The sequence below is a fragment of the Mauremys mutica genome, chromosome 12, assembly GCF_020497125.1.
Source record: "Mauremys mutica isolate MM-2020 ecotype Southern chromosome 12, ASM2049712v1, whole genome shotgun sequence".
Classification (NCBI taxonomy): domain Eukaryota; kingdom Metazoa; phylum Chordata; order Testudines; family Geoemydidae; genus Mauremys; species Mauremys mutica.
In genome coordinates this window covers 25,806,284-25,832,291 of record NC_059083.1, presented here as the reverse complement: position 1 = coordinate 25,832,291, position 26,008 = coordinate 25,806,284, and the positions used below count along the sequence as shown (strand labels likewise).

The 26,008-nt window shown below is 45.5% G+C and overlaps 1 protein-coding gene across 1 annotated transcript in view; it reads left to right on the top strand.

Annotated features, from left to right (window-relative positions):
* Nucleotides 1-2,587: 2,587 nt before the first annotated feature.
* The window catches only part of LOC123344882 (butyrophilin subfamily 1 member A1-like), a 30,578-nt gene continuing 7,157 nt past the window's right edge, over nt 2,588-26,008 (top strand). The window contains exons 1-3 of the mRNA XM_044981373.1: nt 2,588-2,687; nt 14,373-14,720; nt 20,298-20,582. Of these exons, the coding sequence (XP_044837308.1) occupies nt 2,588-2,687; nt 14,373-14,720; nt 20,298-20,582 (733 nt within the window). The remainder of the gene's footprint in view (nt 2,688-14,372; nt 14,721-20,297; nt 20,583-26,008) is intronic.

Sequence of the window (26,008 nt, the reverse complement as noted above, 5' to 3'; positions counted from 1 at the left end):
ACCAGCACCAATGCACTGGTACAGCTTCTTCACTGCAGCACTGTGTGTGTAAACGTGCCATAAGTCTGGACTGCTTGGGGGTGCCTACCTCCGCATATCAATCCAGGAATGGGAGCCAACCGTCTCAGGTGTTTCCTGGGGGAATGAGTTAGGCTCCTGCTGCGCTGCACACAACACCGGGGTGGGGGCGAGAGGTGCTGCCACACATGTTATAACATTTAGTCCAGTGATTTGCACACTTTCCTGGGATGTGGGAAACCCAGGTTCAATGCCCCCTCTTGGTCGGGGGGTGGGGGAGGAGAGAGAAAGGATTTGAACAGGGGTTTTGCATTTGCTAGGTGGGTGCTCCAGCCATTGAACAATGGTACAGTCTGAGGGTGGGAATCTTCAGTCTCTCTGAGCATGAGAGCTAGCCCTGCTCACAACCACCCAGAAGTGCTCCTCCTTGTTCTGGCTGTGGGACAGGAGTTTTTGTTCTTACAAAGGAAATTGCCAGCAGCGCCTCCATAACTTCCTCAGCAGAACTCTGCACCCGCTGAGACTCTGACCACTGTCTTCAATGGTTGTGGTGACAGGATTCTAACTTTAAAATGCTCTGTTTGTTCTAGCTATCTATCTATCTCTTGTAAGACAGCTCCACAGCTGAGATGAGCCCCAGCAAGTTTCCAGTGCATTGAATATCACCTCTTCCCCATCAGAAATTCATTCAACTATATCAAGCACAAGGGCTAGAACTGCATAAAGAAGAGCTGTAACTTCAGAAGCAGCATTATCCAGTGGTAACTGGAGACCCAGGTTATATTCTCTGTTCTGGCAAACTTTCTCTGTGCCTCAGGCAAGTCACAGCATTTCTTTGTACCATAGTCTTCATCTGTGAAAAGTCTCCGTCTGACCCCATTAATGTGCTGCCCACTTGAAAAGGAACAGCCAGCACATGGGCTGTTGTGAGTCAAGGATTCAGTAACCTGCAGTGATGACTTAGACTAGGAGAGCATTGTGTCTGCTGGCCAATCAGAACTGAGAACCAACTAACACTGTTTGGTCCTGGTTAGACTATTATCTGAGAACAGAGCTGGGTTGGGCTTTACCTTCAGACCTTTCAGCAATAAAGGCATTGACTTCACCAGAAACTCCACCGTAGCAGGACAAAGGTTGTTACAACTGAAGTAATTGAAAGGCGAGTTTCCATTCGGAGGATGAGATAGAAAATACAACAATTATTATGACAGTTATTAAGCAGTTCTGAAGGAGCAGGAAGCAGAGCCTCTTCAAAATTCTCATTGCCTTCAGCCAGACTGGGGCACTTGGAAATCTGAGCCTGCTGCCACCAACATTGGCACACTAGGAGGGCTTCTGTGGGAGAGGATACTTATCTCCAAACCATAATGCGGGAGTGATAGGGACTGAAATCACACAGCATTCCTGTTCCTTTTTTACTTTCTCTTTCTATTGTGGTGAAGGCATCAAGAGAGACACATTTCACTTCAATGTCCAACAAAGAATAAATACCATTTTTGCAGAAATATGCAAGGAAAGACTGGAATTCATCTCTTTGTCTCTGTAATGTTTTATTAAGAATTAATTTTGCAGCCTCATAGCCGAAATAGTCATGGTCAATGTAAGATAACTAGAGGAGAATGGATGAGGATTTTAGAAAGTCTTGGACTACAGAGAGATATTAAAACTCTTACAAAGCTTACTCCCAGGATTTATCAGGTAGGTGAAATCTGTCACTTGAATACCATCTCCCTTGTTCTTTGATATTTCCTAGTATTTATTCCTGACCTTGGGCAAATTATTAACTGCAAAATGATCTAATAATCCCAGGATAAATTTCTCTTACTCTGAATATAAACTTTGCTTTTGAACTATATATTCAAAATGATACATGAGCTATTTTCCCCTCTCCTTTCATTGTAATTTAACACCAAGCTATTGTGGTTATTTGATTTAAGAATTTATTTATTTCCTTTTATATTTTATTCAAGAAAACTGGACCTGATCCTGATCTCAATGCCTTCAAAGGGAGATTTGTTATGAATTAACTAATTGTATATTTCTGTTTTGTAAAGTACGTTATAAACCTTTGCAAATCCAACTTTTTGGGAAGCATCTTTCTCTCTTGTTCCTGTTATTTAATAATTCTGCCTCTGATATGTTGAAAGAAAATAAATGAGTAAAAAAAACCCCCAATAATCTCTCTCTCTCTCTCTCTCTCTCTCTCTCTCTCTCTCTCACACACACACACACACACACACACACACACACACACACACACACACACACACACACACACACACACACACACACACACACACACACACACAGTGTTTCTCATTCATTAAAATGTTTCTCCATTGATGGAATTACTTCCAGTTTTTTTACACTGATCTGACTTCTTTTTTAATATGGATTTTTGAAGGGATGTTCTAACTCCGTAATATGAAAGGGTTCACTTAAGAATGTATTTATTTCTTTTTATTTAATGTGTCCTTGTTAATGTTTGACTTTAATGTTAATCAGTGTGTTATGCTCATTATGATGAGTTTTTTCCTCTTCCTGTTGTCTAGATCAAGTTACAGTGAAGATGGAGGTTCTGTCATTCTGCCACAGATCCACAGCCAGCTCCCCTCTCCCTGGTTTTATTGTTTTCTTCCTTATTTGTTATGTTCACAAGATGGAATCAGGTAGGAATCTGCACTGTGTCTGCTGTTTCTTAGAGGATTTATTTAGGCCCCCGAAGTGTCTTAAGGTGCTTCACTCGAAGTCAGTGTAACTGCTCACAGTGTGTAAACTTCACCTCACAGCAGGATCAGCAGCTTTATTATTCATTGTTTGCTCTGATTGCGTTGTTGCTGCTGGGTTAATTTATTTCCTCATGGAATAGTGCACGTCTGTCTCGTCACACAGGCATTTTTAAGAGATTGTCAAGGATGCCCAAAGCATTGGACAGACACTTATTGAAAAGTTTAATAATAACAGTAAATAATAATAATAAAATAAATAAATTAACTTAGTGGGTTTCAGATGTAAAAAAGATCAGAGCCATAATTTGAGACTCACATATGCCCAAAAACATAAGAATCAAAATATATTGATGTCACATGACTTTTTTATTGGGCCTGTTAGCTAATATGTTAGATGTAGTATACACCGTGTTATTAGGTATTATGTGCATGGTAGCAGGGCCGCCCAGAGGGCGGGGCAAGTGGGGCAATTTGCCCCGGGCTCTGCAGGGGCTCCCAAGAGAACGGCCAAGGCTCCCGCCTCCACCCTTCTCCTACAACCTCAGTGTATCAAGCAGCATCCCCAGACAGCGCTGCAGCGTGGCACCGGCGGGGCCCCTGAGCCCCGCCCCACTCAGAGCCACATGGTGAGGGGGCGGGGCTGCGAGCTCCAGGCCGAGCGGTGGGAGCTAAGGCCCTGCTGGAGCCTGCAGCCCCGGCCCTGGCCCTTGACCACGCGGCTCTGAGCGGGGAGAGGCTCAGGGGGCCCGCCGGAGCCATGCTGCAGCTGTGGAGCAAAGCGATCTGCTCCGGGTAAGGGGGGAGCTGGAGGTAAGAGGCTGGGGCCGGGGGGCTGGCTAAGGGGCAGGGAGTCTTGGGGACAGTCAGGGCACAGGGACTGGGCAGAGGTTGGAGGGTGGTTAGGGGACAGGGAATGGGGGGGTTGGATTGTGGGTGTTCCGGGGGTCTGTCAGGACTCAGCATGGGGGTGGATAGGGGTTGGGGCAGTCAGGGGACAGGGAGCAGGGGTGGGGTCCCGGGGTGGTGGTTGGGGGTAGGGTCTCTGGGGGACGGTGAGGGGACAAGGAGCAGGATTGGTTGGGGTTTCTGAGGGGGGGGGAGGAAGTGGGTGAAGGTCAAATAGGGGGCAGGGGCAGGGCCAGGCTGTTTGGGAGGCACAGCCTTCCCTACCCTAAAGCTCATTCAGCAGTTTGAGGCTTGTGTAAGCGGGGGAATGGTCCCGCTATTGTGGGTAACTTTCCTGGCTTCTGTGCTACCCCGGTGAAGTGGGCTAGCGAAAGGATCTGAGTCCTCGCTCCCACTTCTTTTACCCAGAGGCCTCCCTGCCCTTGAGGACTCTCCTGTTTGGCAGAGTTCTCGTAGCCCCAACAAGACTGGGCCCAGGATTCCTGGGGGCCTCAACCCCCAACCCTGCTGTGGCCACCTAGGACAGGGGCTAAGGTGTCCCCACTCCAGGGTACCCTCTCTGCACTGGGCACCTCCCTGACCCACTGATTATTCCAGACAATTTAAAGCAAATACAAGTTGTTTACTTAACAATCAATTTAAAGAAAAGAATAAGAATAAATGGGAACGGTTACAGGGAAACACATCACCCTGCTCTGTGGCAGGGAACATTACAAACAATGTCTCTGGACATCAAGGCACTTTGCAGTCTGTTCCTTGTAGGCCCCAGGCCTCCTTCTCAGGCCCTGGCTGTGCTGCAGGGATGCTGTGGGTGGGACACTTGCAATGGTGGTGACCACACACCTCCGGGCTTTGAGTGGTGGGACCCTTCTTCCCAGTGCCAGCCCCCCGGCAGGTTAAGATCCCCCTCCCAGCCTGGCCTGCATGGACCCTTGGCTGGAGCGTCTTCCTGCGCTGGGCCCTTTTACCAAGGTTCCCCCCTTGGCTGGCCCCAGTTGCTCACCACACTCTGGCTCTCTGGCTGCAGCTCTGCTCCCAGCACAGGATCTGCTCTCCCTGGGATGTGCCTCTGGCTCTCTGGCTGCAGCTCCGCTCCCAGCACAGGGTCTGCTCTCTCTGCGCTGTGCCTCTGGCTCTCTGGCTGCAGCTCCGCTCCCAGCACAGGATCTGCTCTCTCTGGGCTGTGCCTCTGGATCTGGCCTGGCTCTGTTCTCCAGCTCAGCTTGGGCCCCTGCTTCCTCCTTAGCTCGGCCCCACTTCGTCTGCCTCCGGCACATTCCTGCTCACACGGAGGACGGGACCCACCCTGGCCTTCTGTCTTCCTGATTAGCCGGCCTGCCCTGTCAATCAGGCTGACCTGGAGCATTGGCCTCTTGCCATTGTTCCTGGGGACTGTCAGTCTCAGGGTCCTGATTGCCATCGATCCCTCCCCTTGTAGTGCTGGGAGCTAGCAGCCAAAACACCCCCACTGAATGTTAGTAAGGGGGCAACAGTCCCCTTACACTTGCAGAAGTGCAAAGCTGTTAGGTTTTCCATTAGGGCTGCCATCCCTTTCACTTCTCAAATGCCAAATTATAGTCTACATTTAATTTCAGTGCCATAGGGAGATTCATGTCAGGGGAGGGCAGCTTCATTTAAAATTAGCCACTGGGGGAGCAGGGGCGGCTCTACATATTCGGCCGCCCCAAGCAGTCATGTGCGGGAGACGCCCCGGAGCCCCGGGAGCAGCGGACCTCCCGCGGGCATGACTGTGGAGGGTCCGCTGATCGCGCGGCTCGGCTGAACCTCCCGCAGCTGCGGACAGTTGGCTGGTCCGGTGGCTCCAGTGGAGCTTCCGCAGTCATGCCTGCGGGAGGTCCAGCCGAGCCGCGGGACCAGCGAACCGTCTGCAGTCATGCCTGTGGCAGGTCCGGTCGTCCCGGGGCTCCGGTGGACCTCCCGCAGGCATGACTGCGGCAGGTCCACCGGATCAGCCTGCCACCCCTGCCGGCAAATGCCGCCCCACGCACGTGCTTGCCGCGCTGGGGTCTGGAGCCGGCCCTGTGGGGGAGGGATCACATGAGAAGAGCAATATCCTTCCCAACCCTACCAAGGAAGACCTCCCTCCCCTGCATTCCCTGAGGCTCCAGAGGGGTTAATTCAGTGGTTCTCAAACTTTTGTCCGGTGACCCCTTTCACATAGCAAAACTCTGAGTGTGACCCCCCCCATCCCTTACAAAAAAGGGTTTTCAATTTATATATTTAACATTATTATAACTGCTGGAGGCAAAGTGGGGTTTGAGGTGGAGGCTGACAGCTCGCAAAACCCAGTAATAACTTTGTGACCCCCTGAGGGGTCCTGACCTCCAGTTTGATAACCCCTGGGTTAATTTAATTTTAGCACACTGTGTCCAGTCACATGCATGTGCTATTTTGAGCATTTCAGTTTTCACAACATAGGCTCATCCCAGATTCTAGAACAAGCTCAAATGCTCAGTTTGTGGAGTATGTACATAAGCTATACTAAAGACAAACCCACAGTAACCGTCTTCAGTTTGTGAGGTATCCCATGGAGCCAATCTCTAGGAAACAGATAAATGCATGGAGGTTAAGTCCATTAATGGCTATTAGCCAGGATGGGTAAGGAATGGTGTCCCTAGCCTCTGTTTGTCAGAGGGTGGTGATGGATGATAGGAGAGAGATCACTTGATCATTACCTGTTAGGTTCACTCCCTCTGGGGCACTTGGCATTGGCCATTGTCGGTAGACAGGACACTGGGCTGGATGGATCTTTGATTTGACCCAGTATGGCTGTTCTTATGTTCTAACCTAAATGAATCTAAAGTTATGGAGACAGATATGAGTTAAGGAAGCCAACAGAGTATCAGAAACCTGGAAAAATCTGACTGGATGGGTTCAGGTATTTGATCACAAGCTGAGGTGGTTCAGAAGTTTTGGATTTTTTTTAAGCAGATTTTTTTTATTGTTTCTTTAAACAATCAAACACAGCAAGCAGCAAATATTTGGCCACACACTTCTGAAACTTCAAACTTCAAAGATTATACCCATCTGTAGCATGCTTTGGATCTCCCGTTCTATAGCAGCTTGGGCATGCGGAGACACCCGGTAGGGTGGGGTTCTAAGTGGGTGAGCATTACCTGTGTCAATGGAGTGGTATGCTCGTTCAGTCCATCCTGGAATGGCTGAGAACATTGGTGCAAAACTAGCGCACAGCTCCTTGATCTGCTGTAGCTGCAGACGTTCCAGGGTTGTAGAGAGGTTCACCTCTTTCACGCCACCATCACTTTTTCCTTCATAGTAGACACCTTCAGGCCACTCAGCGTCATCTCCTCCCTGGGCTGTAAACTGACAAACCTGACAAACTGACAAACCTTTAAGTCTCTGGAGTAAAAGGGCTTTAGAGAATTAACATGGTACACTTTAGGCTTTAGGGTTGAGGTGGGAAATGCTATGAGATAGTTGACAGCTCCCAGGCGCTCTTGGACCGTGAATGGCCCTTCCCATGATGCCTCCATCTTATGGGCCTGTAGCGCCTTTAAGACCATAACCTGGTCCCCTACTTTGAAGGAACACTCTCTGGTATGTTTATCATACCAGGCCTTTTTGTTTCATCTCCATAGCTTTCTTGTGGGCCGCTTCTTCCCTGGCATTTTCTGCCTCCAAAACACTAATTTCTAATTGTTTTAGTTCCATCCGTCTCTTATGTTCATTGTCTTTCTCTGTTGCTTCCAGCCTAGCCAGTTCTAGTTTGTTAGTTGCTTCACTGGTACTCATTTTCCTGCTTTCTTGTGCTGGCCACACCCCTCTGCAGTCCACTGAAACTGGGATGTATTCAGAGACTTTCTAACTAGCTATACCCATGAGGTAGAAAGAAAGAAAAACAATTCAGCTTGTAAATTCCTTTTGCTGGCTGTTTGCTCACAGCTTGAAGCCTTCTCTTAACAAAGACCCTTGTTAAAAAAACTTAACACCTCTGCCCTCAGGTTGCTTTCTAAGCAGCTAGAAAGGAGAAAAAAAATCCTACTGGCTTTTGGTTCCTAAAAAATCCCTCACCGCTGCTCACCATGTCAAGGTTCCTCCCCCACTCTGAACTTTAGGGTATAGCTGTGGGGACCTGCATGGACACTTCTAAACTTAATTACTAGCTTAGATCTGGTAACACTGCCACCATCCAGAAATTTCAGTGTCTGGATCACTTTCTGTCCCCCCAAAACCTTCCCCTCCCTGGGCAGCCTTGAGGGGCTTTTTCACCAAGTTCCTGGTGAACACCATTCCAACCTCTTGCATCTTAACACAAGGAGAATTTAACCATCCCCCATCCCTTCCCCCACCAATTCCTGGTGAGTCCAGACCCAATCCCCTTGGATCTTAACACAAGGAAAAAATCAATCAGGTTCTTAAAAAGAAGGCTTTTAATTAAAGAAAGAAAGGTAAAAATTATCTCTGTAAATCAGGATGGAAAATATTTTACAGTGTAATCAGATTCTTATAGCCCAGAGGAACCCCCTCTAGCCTTAGGTTCAAAGTTACAGCAAACAGAGGTAAAATCCTCTCAGCAAAAAGGAACATTTACAAGTTGAGAAAACAAAAATGAGACTAACATGCCTTGCCTGGCTATTACTTACAAGTTTGAAACATGAAAGACTGATTCAGAAAGATTTGGAGAGCCTGGATTGATGTCTGGTCCCTCTCAGTACCGAGAACGAACAACCCCCAAACAAAGAGCACAAACAAAAGACTTCTCTCCACCAAGATTTGAAAGTATCTTGTCCCCTTATTGATCCTCTGGTCAGGTGTCAGCCAGGTTTACTGAGCGTCTTAACCCTTTACAGATAAAAGAGACATTAACCCTTAACTATCTGTTTATGACACATGCATACAAAGAGGATGAACACATTCAGCAGATTATAACCTTTCCAAGGATATGTCACATAACTGGAAATGCTTTATTCAAACTCTGTCATGTTGTATTCATAAGCATATTTCCGTAAAGGATATGGAGTACAACGTAACAACAATAACCCTATTTAACTACATTTTACAAAACTGAACAAAAATCAGCACAAGTTCCCAAGCGTATCAACATCAGTAAAAAAATAAATGAATTATTATGAGCTGGGCGACATCTTGTTCTGTATTGAGTTGACCATGTTCAAATTGGTGTGTTCATGCACCCTTTCGCTTAATATAGCTGTAAAAGAGAATAAAGTAACCTAAAACAAGACTGAATAGAGTCTGCACAGAGGCTAGGGCTATGTCCACACTACAGACCTTAGAGCAGCACAGCTGTAGCACTGCAGCTGCGCCACTGTAAAGTCTCCCCTGTAGCTGCTCTTCTTGTTAGTCCATCGATCCGATGATGACAAATCTGTGCAGATCATCTATTGTTGGTCTCATGGTGTGTCCTCTGATGACTGTACAAGCCAATTCTAGAGGTGCACATTTTGCTGCAGATGGTGCATGGGAAGTTTGCGGTCAATGGATTGTGTGCTGCTGATGCTCTGTGATGTGGTTCGCGTGTCTCTCGTAGACGCCGGCAGTGGTCTTCCTCGAAGGCGATTTAGGTATTTCTAACTGTTGCACGCCACTGTGTTCTGTCGCTGGCGGCGTCCTCAAGGTCCCTAGGTTTGATACTGCTGTACTGCAGATTGGCTTTGATGGTGTCCTTGTAACGTTTCCGTGGACAACCTATATGCCGGATGCCCTGAGAGAGCCCACCATACAGAAGCTGGCGGGGGATTCTGTTGGCATCCATGCGGCTGACATGACCGGTCCAACGTAGCTGTGACTTCATGATCATCATTTCAATGTTTGTCATCTGGGCTCTCTTGAGGACCTCGAGATTGGGCACTTTGTCTTGCCAGCGGATCTTCATGATGTTGCGGAGGCAGCGCATGTGCAATGCTTTGAGCTGCTTGATGTGACGCCTATATAGTGTCCATGTTTCACACCCGTACAAAAGAGATGAGAGAACAACAGCTCTGTACACAAGCAGTTTTGTTGACATCCGGATGTTGTGGTGTTTTAAAACTTTGACACGCAGACAGCCAAGTGCCTGGCTTGCTTTGGATGTTCGTGCATTGATCTCATTATCCAGTGATCCATCACTAGATATGACACTACCCAGGTATTTAAAGTTCTCCACTACTTTAAGCTGAGTGCTGTCAATGGAGATACTCGGGACAGAAGCATTTGATCCAGGTGCAGGTTGATGAAGAACTTCTGTCTTTCTGAGGCTGATAGTTAGTCCGAAGAGTTGCGAGGCCTCAGCAAACTTGTTGACAATGTGCTGAAGATCATTTTCAGCGTGAGCCATGAGGGCACAGTCGTTGGCAAAGAGTGCCTCAAGAAGGAGTTTCTGCACTGTCTTAGTCTTTGCATTCAGGCGACGGAGGTCAAAAAGTGAACCATCGTGCCGGTATTTCAAGTATATACCTCGGTCCAGATCTTTCATTGCATGGTTAAGGACGCATGCAAAGAACAGGTTAAATAGGACAGGAGCAAGAACACATCCTTGTTTCATGCCATTGGTGATGTTGAAGGGGGCTGATGTGGCTCCAGCAGACAACACTTCGCCTGTCATGCTGTCATGAAAAAGGCGTATAACCTGGACAAATTTTCTTGGGCAGCCAAGTCGTGTTAGAATGGTCCAAAGGGCTTCCCTGTTGATGGTATCAAACACCTTTGTCAGATCTATGAAGACAGCATACAGGTGCATATTCTGTTCAATGCACTTCTCTTGTATTTGTCTGACAGCAAACACCATGTCGACTGTGCTCCGGCCAGGTCGGAAACCACATTGACTTTCAGGTAGATTTGCCTCGGAAATACTGGCTATTAGGCGGTTCAAGATGATGCGGGCGATGATCTTTCCACCAGCGGAGAGGAGGGATATGCCTCTTTAGTTTCCACATTCTGCTTTGCTGCCTTTGTTCTTGAAAAGAGAGACAATAGTAGCATCGCGGAGGTCCTGTGATATGTTTTCATCCTCAGAGATGCTGATGATCACTCTGTGGAACGCTGCTAGTGCTGCTGGACCTGCTGCTTTGTATATCTCTGCTGGTATCCCATCTTTTCCAGGAGCTTTTCCTGAACTCATCTGGCTAACAGCTTTCTTAATCTCATCTATAGTGGGTGGAAAGTCAAGATCTGTCAGAGCAGGTTGTTGTGGAATTTCATTGAGGACATTATTCAAGGTTAATGGTCTATTGAGAAGGTTGCTAAAGTGTTCTCGCCATCTTTCGTTGATGCCTTCTTTATCTTTAATCAGCGTTGTGTTGTCTGATGAGAGCAATGGGGTGGTCCTTGGTTTAGAAGGTCCATAGACAGTCTTAATAGCACTGAAGAACATCTTTGAGTTGTGAGTCTCAGCATAGTGCTCAATTTCTTTGGCTTTGCTCTCCCACCAGTTGTCTTGTATCTGATGGAGGTCTTTCTGTGTTTTGCTCTGAAGGTACTTGAAATGGTCCCATTTAGAGACTGAGGAGGGGTCATTCTGCCATTTGATAAAGGCTTTTCTCTTTACTTCCAGTGCTGAGCATATTTCTTCTTGGTTCTCATCAAACCAATCCTGATGTGTTCTTTTCTTTGGTCCAAGAGATGTTATTGCTGTGTCAGTCACTATCTGCTTGAACTGGTCCCACTTTTTGGTTACAGTACCGATCAATTGTCCGTGGGATGTCAGTTTTTCATCAAGACTCCTCTGGAAATTGTTGAAACACTGTGCATCCTTCAGTTTGGCTATGTTGAAAGCAGGTCACACATGCTTAGGACGTTTGTACCAAGAGGGAGCGATGTGAAGTTGAAGAGACTTCCTGACTAATCTGTGATCTGTCCAGCACTCTGTGCCTCACATTACTCTGGTGATCAGTACGTCTCAGATGTCTCGCCTTCTGACAATGGCATAATCTATCAGATGCCACTGTTTGGACCTAGGGTGCATCCACATCGTTTTATATTTGTCCGCTTGTCGGAACAGAGTGTTGGTAATGGTCAGGTCATTTTCAGAACAAAGGCTCAAAAGGAGTAGTCCATTGCTGTTCATTTTGCCTACACCATGTGGCCCGGTTACTCCTTTCCAGTTCTCGCTGTCAGCCCCGACTCGGGCATTGAAATGTCCAAGTAGGAGTAGTTTGTCTGTTACAGGTGTGGCCTTGATCAGTCTGTCAAGATCTTCATAATATTGTTCTTTTGAGTTGTCAGAGCATGTTAGAGTGGGTGCATATGCACTGAAGATGGTGGCATGACGTTTGGCATTTAGTGGGAAGTGTAGTTTCAGCAATCTTTCATTGATACCCACTGGAAGGTCTGGGAGTTGATGCATCAATGAGGTTTTTATTGCCAGACCAACTCCATGTATTCTGTCCTCTGTCTCAGTCTTACCCTTCCAGAAGAAGGTGTAACCACTTCCTGGTTCGCTCAAGGAACCTTCCCCAGGCAATCGTGTTTCACTTAATGCCGCTATATCGATGTTGTAGCGGGCTAGTTCTCGAGCAATGAGAGCTGTCCTTCTCTCAGGTCTTGCAACCGCTTCTCGATCCATGAGGGTACGAACATTCCATACACCAATGGTGAGTTTCCTCAAATTTTTCTTTTGGTTTCGGCCGCAGGTTGGGTTAAACTGCCAGCCACGGCTTGCTGGCCAGTTGTTGTAGGGCAGGCAATTTTTAGGCCACCTTTTCTAGGCCCCTCCCTTACTAGGGTGAGCAGTGCTGTCCTGAAGAGGGCTGTTCAGACGCCTGGGATGCTGCCGGGCAACTCTGCTGCCCCAGGTACAGAGCTGGATGACCAGCTATCCACAGGCCACCTGCGTGCAGGATTGGGACTATGACTCCCAGTGGTAACCTCCACCTGTCGCTTTGCCGCTCCCCCATTGCCGCAGGACTTGGGTGGTATGATGATGATGTTTGAAGATTTGCACAGGACCTGTGCGTGAAAGCTTTTTAAGTGGTAGAGCCGTTGCATGGGAGCAATCCCACTCTCTCGACCTTAGAAGCCAGACACCAATTGTACGGAAAATCATCATGACTGGTAACTTCTTTAGTTGCAGTGGATGGCCTTGATGTCTTTCGTGCCTCGTCAAGCCCTTCGCTGTCCACAAAGCGTTGCAGAACCGCCTTCTTGGCTGTTGGATCTTAGCGATCTCTTTCACCCAGTCCGCCAGAGCTGACGTTGCATGCAGGGTAGGCATATCCCTAATTCACTGAGGGTTTGAGTCCCATCAGTTACACTCACCTGGTTTAGCCAGCCTGTTGAAGCCGTTGCCCGGGGTGTGGCCACTGCGCATGCTGCAGCTACTTGGAGCCACAAGTGAGAGCTGAGTGACAGGTGGGGACCAAAGTGGACGGACCACCCCCGAAGGGGTACGACAAGTCCCCCCATCAAAGGTACTACCCCTCCCTGGACACCCCATACACCCCAGTAGCTGCTCCATGCATAATTAAACCATCCCTAACGAGCAGCATAGGAGACATTCTCTTGCTGACACAGTTCTGTCCACACCGGCGCTTTTATCGGTGAAACTTATGTCGGTCAGAGGAGTGACCTGCCTGACAAAAGTTTGACCGAGAAAAGTGCTAGTGTAGACCACACCTAGAACTGTGGATGTGCTGGGTGTTTGGAGGAGGTGGCAAAGACAGGGAGAAGGTTTTCCACTGGGTATTGTGACCCGGTGAGTGTGGGAGAGTGAGATTTGAGAGAGCGAACACACAGAACTGACAGCGGACAAGAATAGAGAGAGAGAGGCAGAGACAAAAAAAAAAGCAAAGAAGCCAAGCAGGCGCCTGTGACCACAGTGTGACCCTGGAAAAAGCTACAGAGAGAACTTTTGAGTCTGTTGGCTAGAAAGGCTTGGGGCTGTAAGCTACAAAACTTCTCCTTTCGCTTTTGGTTCCTCCTGCATTTGGAGAAGCAGGACTTGGTACATTCCTTATGAATAAAAAAAATTGCAGCAAAGAGAATATCAGGCTCTATCAATGTCTACTTCCAACAGGCCCCAAAATTGGACTAGCTGCTGAGATGGGGTAACAATACAATTATTACCTTTAAACTAGTGGTCATGACCCCTTGGGAGTTGCGAGGTTATTACATGGGGGTCATGTTGCTGTCAGTCTCCACGCCAAGCCCTATTTTGCCTCCAGCATTTATAATAGTGTTTAAATACTAGTGTTTAAAAGTTGTGTTTTTAATTTATAAGGGAGGTCACACTCAGGGGTTTGCTGTGTGAAATGGGTCACCAGTACAAAAGTGTGAAAACCACTGGAGTAAAGCATTTAAGCTTATGCTTAAAGTTAAACACATGCGGAAGTTTCCTTCCTGAAGAAAGATTCTTTCCTGAATGGTACCCTAATAATGTTCTTTAACTTAGTTTATATGTTTTTATAACATTCAAAAAACTTAAACTGTTTCAAACAGAAAGCAACAATTTGAAAGGTTTGCAAATGCAAGTTAATTCTATCTGGAGCTGCTTATAAGGATAATGGCAGAAAGTATTTCAGCTTCCATTAAAACTAATATAAATTATGGTTATCCAAATGCACAGTATGTTGTAAAATTCATCTATAAATTCAGGACACATCCTAGTCAATGACAGAGCATTGCAATAGAGGCACAGAATAGGAAATACGCACAAAGAGATTCTAATTTATGAGTATCGTTGATTAATAGGGAATGTGATGTACATTTACTTTATTTGTTTTATCTTCTTTGTGCCTTTGGCAGCTCGGTTCACAGTGATTGGACCTGATCAGCCTGTCACTGCCATTGTGGGTGAGGCCACTGTGTTACCCTGTCACCTGTCCCCCAGGATGAGCGCTGAGAACATGGAGGTGAGATGGTTCCGGTCTGAGTTCACTTCGTTTGTGCACCTGTATCAGCATGGAAAGGATCAGTATGAGCAGCAGATGCCAGAATATCATGAAAGAACAGAGCTTTTGAAAGCCAGCATCATGGATGGGAATGTTGCCTTGAGGATTGTGAATGTCAGACCCTCTGATGAAGGACAGTACCGCTGTTTTGTTCAAGATGATGTATTTTATGAAGAAGCAGTATTGGACCTGAAGGTAGAAGGTCAGTAAAATGTGTCTGTAAAAGTCCACAAAAGTACTTAGGCACCTAACTCCCCATGTCAGACACTGAAGTCTAAAATTCAGGTGCCCCATAAATCCTCCAATTAGTTATTAAATGAGATCCTAAATTAGTCATTGGGCCAGAGAGAGAGAGAGTGAGAATAATCTGTAGGCCGATGATCAGGGTTCTCACATGTTAGAAGGAGACCCAAGGTCTAATCCTCCTGCTCCAATGACTGCAAATGATTATTTGTCCTAAGTGAAACAGCTTCAGCAGGAGAGAATGAAAGAGCCCCACATCAGAATATCCCAGAGCCCAGGGTCAGAGCACACTCATGGGCAGTAGGAGGCCCCTGTTCACATCCTTTCCCCTTCCTTTAAGCAGAAGGGGTAGTTGCTGAAGATGTGGAACACCCCTGGTTCAAGTGTTCTAAAAACTGGGATGAAAATTCTATGGGAGGTACCAGCACCAGTGCAGATTGTAAAAAGTGGCTTAGGTGACTGACTCCACGAGAGTGTGCCAGGCTGTGAGTCACAAGCAGAGATAGGGGCCTCAATCTAGCCTGGGTTCAGGCTCTGAAATCTGGCACAGAGGACCGCTAGGATATACCACTCTTATCAACATCTGTTCTGGGCTCTTTTAGGCAGTTTCCTCCCCAGATTCTGGATTTTGTGGATCCCATTCTCAGGCATTGGTGGCAAGTTTGTAAAAATTTTGGTGGTGCCCAGAACCTGCCCCCCAAACTCTGCCCCCACCTGCCTAAGGCTCTGGGAGGGGGCTTGGCGGGGGAGGTCTGGGGTGCAGATCCTGGGCTGGGGATTAGGGTGCAGGAGAGGTGCAGGGTGCAGGCTTTGGGATGGAGTTTGGGTGCTGGGTGCAGGCTCTGGGCTGGGGTAGGGGTGGGTGTGCAGGAGGGGGTGAAGGGTGCAGGCTTTGGGACGGAGTTTGAGGTTGGGAAGGGGTGTGTGGGAAGGGGGAGAGGGTGCACCTTCTGGGGAGGGAGTTTGGGGACAGGAGGGAGTGCAAGGTGAGGGCTGTGGGGCTGAGGATGAGGGGTTCATGATGCAGGAGGGGGCTCAGGGCTAGGGAAGAGGGTTGGGCTGTGGGGTGAGGGCTGTGGATGAGGGATTCATGATGCGGGGGGGCTCAGGGCTTGGGAAGAGGATTGGGCTGTGGGGTGAGGGCTGTGGATGAGGGGTTCATGCTGCGGGGGGGGGCTCAGGGCTGGAGCAGAGGGTTGGGATGTGGGGTGAGGGCTGTGGGGCTGGGGATGAGGGGTTCATGCTGCGGGGTGGCTCAGGGCTGGCGCTGAGGATTAGGGTGCAGGGGGATGAGGGGTTCATGATGTGGGGGCGCTCAGGGCTGGTGCTGAGGATTAGGGTGCGGGGGGATGAGGGCTCTGTCTGGGGATGAGGATTAGAGTGCGGAGGGGATGAGGGCTCTGGCTGGGGATGAGGATTAGGGTGCGGGGGGATGAGGGCTCTGGCTGGGGATGAGGGTTTGGGGTGTTGGAGAGGCTCAGGGTGAGGGTAGGGTAAGGCTCCCATTAGTGAATGGCAGGCACTAGGACCCTGCGGCAGCAGACAGCAGTTCTGCTGGGAGCCCTGCAGCAGCACAGAGCAGGCAGGGGAGAGGCCGGCGCTGCTTTCTGTCAGGCAGGGACGCGACGTGGCGCGGCCAGGGGGACACGCGGGGTGGCAGGCGGGGGCTGAGACCTGCTCCAGGCAGGATCGCGGCGGCGGGGGGAGACCTGCGGGGCTGGGGCCCGATCCAGGCAGGGCCGGGGGAGAGACCCAGCTCCAACTATTGCTGGAGCAGGGCACCCGGCCCTGAATATTCCTGGAGCCCGGGCACCGCACACAGATATAACCTGCCGCCTATGTTCTCAGGCACTGATCTTTCCCCTAACTCAGGCTTTGTGGATTCCAGTGGCTTTCTAAGTGTCTTAAAAGTTAGGCCATTTGGTGCTTGGTGTTGCAACACCAATTCTCTTTGTGGAGTTGGGCCTTAGTGTTTATCATTTTGTTACCCGTAAATCCCCTTTCACTTCCACGTTTTCCCTATCAGCCGTGCCGATGTTTGTGCCTTGAAACATTTCAGCCTCTCTACAGGCTTTCTATCCAAATGAGGGAATGGACAATGTCCCTAGACATTAGGGAGTTGCTCATCCTCAAAAGACCGAGACACTCACAAATAGTGGGTTTCTCTTTATCCCAGGGGTGAGGGAGATCTTCACTGGGTATTTAGCAATAGCAGCAGCTGGTTCTTAGTTACTGGCCCAAGCTCAGTTTCTTTCAGAAGACAAATTCTGTCCCTCCTTTAGAATTCAGGAAGAAAATGGAAAATGCCCAACATGTTTCCTATGGCAACGAGTTAGGTCTCTGAGTCACTTCATACAAAACAGCCAGAAGAGATGATGGTGCCTAAGCCAGCCAATGGGAAATGTCAACCACAGAGGTGTGTCCTAAGCCCCGGCCCCACACTGACAGATGGACAGCTAAGTGCAGGCTGCAGGGAGGTTCCCGTCTCAGCTGGTGATCCATGAGTGGGAAACCAGAAGCCAGACAGCATAGGCACCTATGAAGTCATTTCTTCAGGGCTGGACTAATGCTGGGGCTTTCGGGGTTGCAGCCCAGGGCCCCAGGCTGAGGGAGGCCCTGCAAAAAGATCTCCGGGCTGCCAAAGTCCAGATCATTTTGCAGGGGCCACTAAAGCCCCTGCGTTATCCAGCCCTGCCTGGCGGGGGGGGGGGGGGTGGAGGCTCCACGAGCTGCCATTCCTCCCCCTCTGCTGGGCTGGAGCTGCGAGCACTGGCTCACAACAATCAGGGAAAGAAGCTCTGTCCATGTGCTGCCCTCGCCTGCAGGTGCCTCCCCACCATCTCCCATTGGTCGGGAATCTCACCCAATGGGAGCTGCACGGTTGGAGTCTGCTGGCAAGAGCAGCATGTGGAGCCACCTGCCCCACCCTCCGGGGTCGCAGCCATGAACATGCCGGCAGCTTCTGTGAGCAGCATGGGCCAGGGCAGGCAGGGAACCTGCCTCAGCCCTGCTGTGCCGCCAAAGGGGAGCTGCCTGAGGTAAGCGTCCTGTATCCCAACCCTGACCCCAGCACCCCAACTCCCACTCAGACCCCAATCTCCTGCCCTGAACCCCCTCCTGCACCCCAACCCTCTGCCCCAGCTGGAGCCCCTTTCTGCACTCTGAACCCCTCATTTTGGCCCCACCCCAGAGCCTAGGGGAAGCCCTGAGCCTCTGTCCCCCATGTTATCATTTTGTTTTAAATTAGGAAGAAGACTTGTATACAGGGAGGGGCCCCAGAAAATCTGATAACTCTTCTGAGGGCCCGGGGCTAATCCGGCCCTGCATTTCATGCAAGAATTAATTACAGTAACTCCTCACTTAACATTGTCCCAGTTAACGTTGTTTCATTGTTATGTTGCTGATCTATTAGAGAAAATGCTCATTTAAAGTTGTACAGTGCTCCTTTATAATGTCTTTTGGCAGCTGCCTGCTTTGTCCACTGCTTGCAGGACTCCCCGGAAGAGCAGCCCCTCCTTGGGGGTATTAGAACCATGGGGGGGCTGGCAGCCCCCCATCAGCTCCCCTAAATTCCCTGTAAGGTGTGCAACTTGACAGCTGCCCAGCAGCAGTTCAGGTGGCTCTCTCCTCACTGCCATACTGCTCCTGCCCTCTTCCTTGCAGCTGCTCTCAGGAGCTTCCTGCTTGCTGGGGGTTAGGAGGGAGGGGAAGAGGGGTGTGGATGTCAAGATGTCCCCCTGCTCCTGTCCCCCCACTCGGTACCCCCTCTCCACAAAGCAGAGGAGGGGGACAGGGCTCTGGGACAGAATGGAGGGAGCTTGCTGGAAGCTGATGCTTCCTGTCTGAACTGCTTTAAAGGCAGCATGCTTGAAGTGGGGTCAGTGTACTTAAAGGGGTAATGCACATCTCTCTCTTTCACTCATGCATGCACCCCCCCAGCACTTTGGAAAGTCAGCACCTGTGCAGCCATGCATATGCCACCAGGAGGAGGAAGTGGTGCGCTCCAGCTGGATAGTGTGGGCTCATCATCATGTTCAGTGTTTGCAGCCACAGCCCTGCATCTATTGTGTTTCCTCCCTCCTGCCTCAGTCCATGCTGCCTTGTAATGTGTGAGGCTACATTAACAGCAGGGTGTTGACCCTCGGGGGCTCAGCCGAGTGCTAGTTCATCATTCAGCACTAAGGCATTCCCTGGGAAATATCCCACCCTCTGACTCCTCCACCTCAACCAAGTTTCACATCATTCATTGCTGTGTACAATATTAAACTGTTTTAAATTGTTTAAAATGTATACTGTATATGTATATAATGGCTTTTGTCTGGCAAAAAAAAATTCCCTGGAACCTCCCCTCCCCCCAAATTTACATTAATTCTTATGGGAAATTGGATTAGCTTAACATCGTTTTGCATAAAGTCGCATTTTTCAGGAACAGAACTACAACGTTAAGTGAGGAGTTACTGTAGGTGCCTGCCCCACTCCACGCAAAATAACCAGAGGAGGAGGTGCCCACCTTATAACTTTTAGCCCAGTGATTAGAGCACTCAGCTGGGTTGTGTAACACCCACCTTCAATTCCTCATTCTGCAGGGTGGAGAAAGGAATCAAACAGGGTCATCCATCTCTAAGGAGAGTGCTCTAAACACTGAGTTATGGGAAATTCTGATGTGAGGCTCCCTCAGTCTCTGCTGTTGAAGTTGTTCCAGGTTGGATAAATAGTGAAAGAGTGACTGGAGCAGGGGGACTGGACCCAGGGTTTTCACCTCCCAGGGGGGTGCACTAACCTCTGGGCAATGGAGCCTGTCTCTCTGGCCCAGTGACTATTTAAGTATTTGTACACAATAGAACAGTCATTGGGAAAGAGAGAGAGAGAGGCAACATTTTTCTGTGTCATAATCCTTCACTTTATCTGTTCATGCTAAGTTAGAGGTTAAATACTCAATGCCACTCTTCACTGCAGGTATAAGTTGATCTCGGGTGGCACAGTAGTGAAAAAAACACAATTTCCTCACCTCAATTACAATCAAAACAAAACCTTTGTTCAGTGAGAGTTACAATTGCACCAGGACCCACTGCACCAGCTTGAACACCTCTGGTGAAAAGGGGTGTGCGAGGTCAGCCACAGCTTTTGGACTTGAATTAATTCATGGAAGACATATGGCCTGTATGATCCAGGACGTCAGACTGGATGATCACAGTGGTCCTCTCTGGTCTTAAAAATCTATTGAATCTGTGAACAAAAAACCTTCAAACCCTAGAAATCAGAAATCTAAGGGAAATTCTTTTGCATTCCTTGCCCACTTCACATCACCTACTAAGCTGCTGATTACACATTCCCATGCTCTGTAAGACTTTCACTTCCATCTCTGAGGCCACAGGACTTCAAAATGCTTAACAAGTACTTAAGTCTCATTAAAGTCAAGTTTCCTGTTTCTACGAATATCCATCATAAAGTGTATTCAATCAATTTATTGAAAATGAAAACTTTTATATGCTAGGCTGTATATGTATATCATTAACACTGATTCATTTTACTCTAGCTTCAGGGTCTGCACCTCAAATCTCTGTTGAGGGTTATCAGGATGGAGGGATCCGAATGGTGTGTCAGTTGGCTGGATGGTACCCAGAACCCGAGGTGCTGTGGCGAGATCGCAGTGGGCAGCTTTTATCTTCCTCTACTAAAACAAAATCCAAAGATGGACGTGGGCTCTTTGAAGTAAAAAGTTCTATCATTATAACAGAAAATTCAAACCAGAGTTTATCCTGTTGTATAAGGAACGCTTACTTCAACCTAGAAAAGGAACCCTCAACTTTTTATATATCAGGTGAGTTACCACCAAAACCAAACACTGATATCCCAAACTGGGGAAGGGGGAGAAGAAATAAAATCTAGGTTGCTAAATAATACAAAAGTTAAAATATTTCCTCACCAAAAACTACATTAAGTTAAGGTTCAGAACACAATTTAGGTTAAAATACATTCCAGGGATATAGTAATTATCCTAGAAACAAGCAGTTTTGACACAGGAAATTCAGAATTAAGGTTAAATTTAAAAGAAATCCAAATGTATTTCTGCCTAGAAATGCTCTATGGGTATGATTGTAATAAAAAACAAGATGGTTGGTATTTGAAATCCCATATAAGAATAAACTGGTCTTTTATTTACATCTCTTTTTATAAATGTATGTTTAAGCTGAAATTTGATTTCTTTTTCTCATACAGCCATCACAGGGCAGTGTTAAGGTATATTGGGGGTCCTACTGATTGGTTGGACTTTCCACCTCCTGGTGGTCTGGTGCATCAAGGAGTAGGCTTCTTGCCCCAATGCCTATGGAGAGGGAGATGTGATATGCTGTGATCTCTTCAACATGGAGGAAATTTGTGACTGTTGAGACTCTGGCTCATGAAGGGTCAGAAGCAAGGCAGGGCCAAGAAAGTCTGGAGCCCTGGGAACAGTCATGTGAGTGTGTCACTCACTACAAGGTCCAAGTTTTAATATGAAATTTGGTTTCTCACCCTCTAGCAAACTTCACACAGGGAAGGGTGTTGCCATAACAACAAAATGTTGTGGGCCTGATCCAAAGCCCATTAAAGACGTTAATAGGATTTGGATCAGTTCCTACACACCCATTTAGCAGATCAGCTCCTATCCCAGCTGAAGTGAAGAGTATTTTAATATTTATTTGCCCTCCATTCATTATTTATTTCCACTCTTAAATCATCAGATTTTCTTTTACTATGGAAGTTTCTTGCTGTTACAAAAGTTTTAATTTTACTTAAATATAAGATTTCTGTTGGGAAATATAATGATTACCTACAATTTCTCTTCCTATATGTTTTAACTGTAGCATTAATTTCATGAAAAGAAGGAGGCACTTTCCCCTGAGTTGGCTCCTGGGTTGGATGATGGGTTCAGAAGCCCGGTTATCCAACAGCATGAAGACTGTGCATAAGGACAACCAGAATTAAAATATAAACAGACAAACCCACTATTCATACACATTGTCAGAGAAAAACAAAGTTTTAACTTTTTTGTTGGGTGCAGCAAAGTCAGATATTTTATTTTTAAGCAATTGCATAGAGGGAGAGAGTGCACTAGGAGACAGGGGTTTTTTTAGGTAGGTCTTTTTATAGGTAAACAATTACAGCAGCATTTTTTTTATACATAGGTCATTCTGATATTTTATTTTTTACATTTATTTAGACTTTAGTCTACATTTTATACTTATTTACGCAGGTCGCAACAGCTTCTCACACAGTTCTTTCCCATTCGCCTCACACAATCCTCACTTCTACAAATCTCGCATTATTAGGCTAACAGCTAGCCTGACTTGCTCACAGTGGTGACTGTTTTCATTGAAATCCCCTTCAAATCCCTGTCAGTTCTTGCTCTACTTCCACACACACCCCTTTTGTACTTCTAGTACAACTAACGTTTTTAAACCTTCATTTGCATTAAGCTTTGGATTTTAGATTAAATGCTTTAACCTTAGGGGTTTTGATTGGATGCAATGACAATGCATTATTAGCATGGGCATGAAAGGTATTACTACTATGTTTTTTTACAATAACAATAACATAATTTAAAACCAAATAACAAAAAAAGCAATAACTTTTTTATAGTAATAATATGATGGGGTTGTTGTACAGTTTTAGTTACAAAGCACAATACGTTATACTTAGTACATAAAGTAGACACTTTATAAGCTGTATGAAAGGCATTTTTTACTTGATAAATATTTTGAAGCATATGAATTTGCTTTTGTAATTTAGAGATATTTTTGAACATTTGGTAACAGTGAATGCAAATTTTGAAATTGATTAGGCACTAAACTAGTTCAATTAAAGCGTATTTGAAACCTAAGGGCTACTTGTAAGATTTTATTTGCAGGCCAGTAAATAATATGATTGCCTGCAGCAGAAGTGAGATTAAAATGTATATGTTGCAACTTGATGGTTTTAACATACACATAGCTATTATTAGCTTGAAAAAGTAGGTGTTCTGTTAGGGTAGTTTTTTGTTTGTCTGTTTGTTTGTTTTTTTTAAGCAAATATTGTTATGAACAGTGACAACTTTTTTTGGCTTCAGTTTACATATACACTGAAGCTGTGGAGGTTTTAACGGCCAAAATGTTTATTGACTTTTTATTTTTATTTAAATGTTGGGTGTTATTCCAGGAGCACTAACAACAAATTGGCTAGGCATACCAGGTGGTTTAATTTTTTACCTATTACGGTGAATAATTCAGTCCCATATGCATCCTCCCCATGGACCCGTCAGGGTTCGGTATGTGGGAGCCCATATGCTTCCTATATGCTTGGGAGGAGCACTGTGAGTATATACTTTATTTTGAAAAATTGTAAGTATGTTTTTATGGCTACACATTAGATGGCATTTTTGAGGTATTTGTAAGTGCAGTAGGCTATGCCTCGTGCTCGAGATTACTCCGAATGGTCATTAGTTGGTCATTTAGGAAATTTTGAATTTTGAACATGCTAAATTTCACTGCAATTTTATTTTACCCTTAGTGATTTTAATACAATTTTTGTTAATAGCTTTTGGTTATTAACTAAGAGTAAAAATAACATGTAATTTACCAACTTTAGCTTGCACCTAGATCAGCTGTGCTCCAGTAATAAGACCAGTGGCCTTTGCTAGTTGCCCCAATTTTTTATTGTTTTTCACTTTTAAAAATATTTTAAATTGCTGCTGCACTATTGGCCCCATTTCATAGAGATTTGTTTACGCCCCCTCCTTTTTTTTTTTTTAGAGGAACTAACGCAGGCCGTTTGTTGTGCTAATTTAATGGCAGCTTTATGTGAGCAACTTGGGTAGGTAGAGGTGATTTGGAAAATGGATAAGGGCAGTGTAAATTTGACAGGTTTTAGAGTAGTATTAATTACAGTTTATTGATATTTTAATACTTTTTTTTTGGTGGTGTACTATATTACATTTGTTGATTGTACACCTTTATATACTTTTGGGGGGCATTAATATTAATGTCATAAGAGGGGGTATATTGCAATAGAGTTATGTTATCAGTCACTGGAATAATTTTAATACAGGTAAAATTTGTGGTGGCAGAACAAACTTTTTGGGTATTTGTTTAATTATTTACTAATTGGGTGACCAAATAACAATAAGGGCCTTTTTAATTTAACACATTGCAAACTTTAGAGACAGCCATCATATTTATTTTACTATAGATTTTATTAATTTTAATTACAAATTTTGGGGTTTATTTGTAGTGATATTATATACTTTTATTTTTTTATTATTATTTTTTTACTTAATTGTTTGCTTATATGGGATATTTTGAACCTTAAAAATAATTTTTTAAATAATATTTAAATAAATTACTAAAGTGTGAAGGCCTTGGCCACTGGTTTTATTGAATATATGGCATTGTTTGTATTTGGATGTATTACGGGGTAATAGTGTAATTGAGGAGATGGCAGGGGCATTGGCAACAAGGTGCCTTTGGTACTTGTTCTTTAAAATTTAACTAGGGAGAGCAATACATGCTGAAGCACTTATTTAAACCACAGGGCGCAGCCTGTAGAATAAACCCCAAAATTCAAGTAATACCACATTTTTAAGCATGGGTTCCATAAGGTTTTTTTTGACAGTGTATACTTTTTTGTTTTTTTTTATTAGGGTTAGTTTTTAATGTTTTTTGTAGGCAGGAATTTTTGGACTTTGGTGGTTTTAATGGAGCGAGTTGGTTTTTGTTTGTTTTTGAAACAGTTGTGGTTTAGCATCATACAGAGGAGAGGTTACCAGCACATCAGCCTGTAATGGTTTTGCTTTTTTTAGAAAAATTTAAAGGCATAGTAGGTTTGTCAGTGGACAAGGGAGAGGTTACTAGCACTTTACCTTGTTCTTTTTTTCCCCCTCCTGTTTAGAAGGCACAGCAGAGCTAGAAGGAGAAATAGGCTAATTAGTAGTAGGAGCATTTTTTTTTTGAGGTGGAGGGGTCTTTTTTGTTTTTGTTTTTTTCTGCAGTGAGGAGCATGGGTCCAGGCAGTCAGTCCTTGGCACTTTACGGCAGTGTTGGTGGTTAACAGGAATTGGAAAGGGCCCTTCCAGTGTGGAGCCAGGGCAGTTTTTTGCTGATGGACTTTTACATAGATTTAATTTTTTTTGTTCCAAGGAGTGGCAGGGCTGCTAGGGTTTTTTGATAGCACTTTTTTACCTGTGAGAAAAGAAACACACATTAATGCCTGGCAGTGTTTTGCAAATCTTATAGCTGCTTGGGTACATTCAGGCCCCCCCTTTTCTTGGTTGTCAGCCAAGTCTTAGCTGTGAGCAGTATCCTTGAACGGGGGACAGCATTTTATTTTTGGGCTGAGCTTGCTAGCTATTTTTTTTTTAGTTAATTTGTTTTGGTTTTTTTGGCTTTTTTTAACCTACAAAGGAAACTTTTATTTTTTACTTATACATTTTTTTAATCAATGAACACATACACATTGCCATTATACAGTACATTAGTTTTATTATTTAATGTGTGCCACATATATTTTTTCAGTAAAATAACTTCATTACAGAGCTTTGGAGCAACAAGCCAGGACAAGCACATCCACTTTTGAGGAGTCCACTCAGTACAACCTTTGGTGTTTAATAGCTTTCCCTTTTTTTTTTCAGCCCTCTGGCTAGAAATTTGAGGTAGCCAGAAGGATTCCATGTGCTATATGGGGAGTGGGTTAACCTTTCATGTCCTTGCTTCCAAAGACTGTTGGTGTGCAAATTTTAACAACAATTTTTTAATTACAAGATTTGGCCAATGAAGTTTTTTTTATTTTTTTTATTTAAGCAAATGTATTAGATTTTAGTATATTACATTTTTTTGATTTATTCAAACACTTCGTATTTCAAGTTGAATAAAACAAGTATTTGCTTTTTTATTTAACTTTTTTATTTAATTTTGAACTAGACTATTTTATGAAAATATTAAACACAATAATTTTGGCCACGAGACAAACACCACAAGACAGGACATAAAACACAGAACATAATTCCTATTGTGCCAGTAAATGCGTGGTACGTTGAATGCTGTTCAGCTGGCATCCGTTTTTTTTTTTTTTTTTAATTATTTGAAAGACAAAAGAACAGAGGTTTACCCCTCCTGGGCAGTCAGTTATTGCTTAAAATATTTTTTTTATATACAAATACTCTTGTTGATTTTAGGCAAAACAGAGGAATTACCTATATTTTATTGTATTTGTCAGTTCTTGCTCTACTTCCACAAC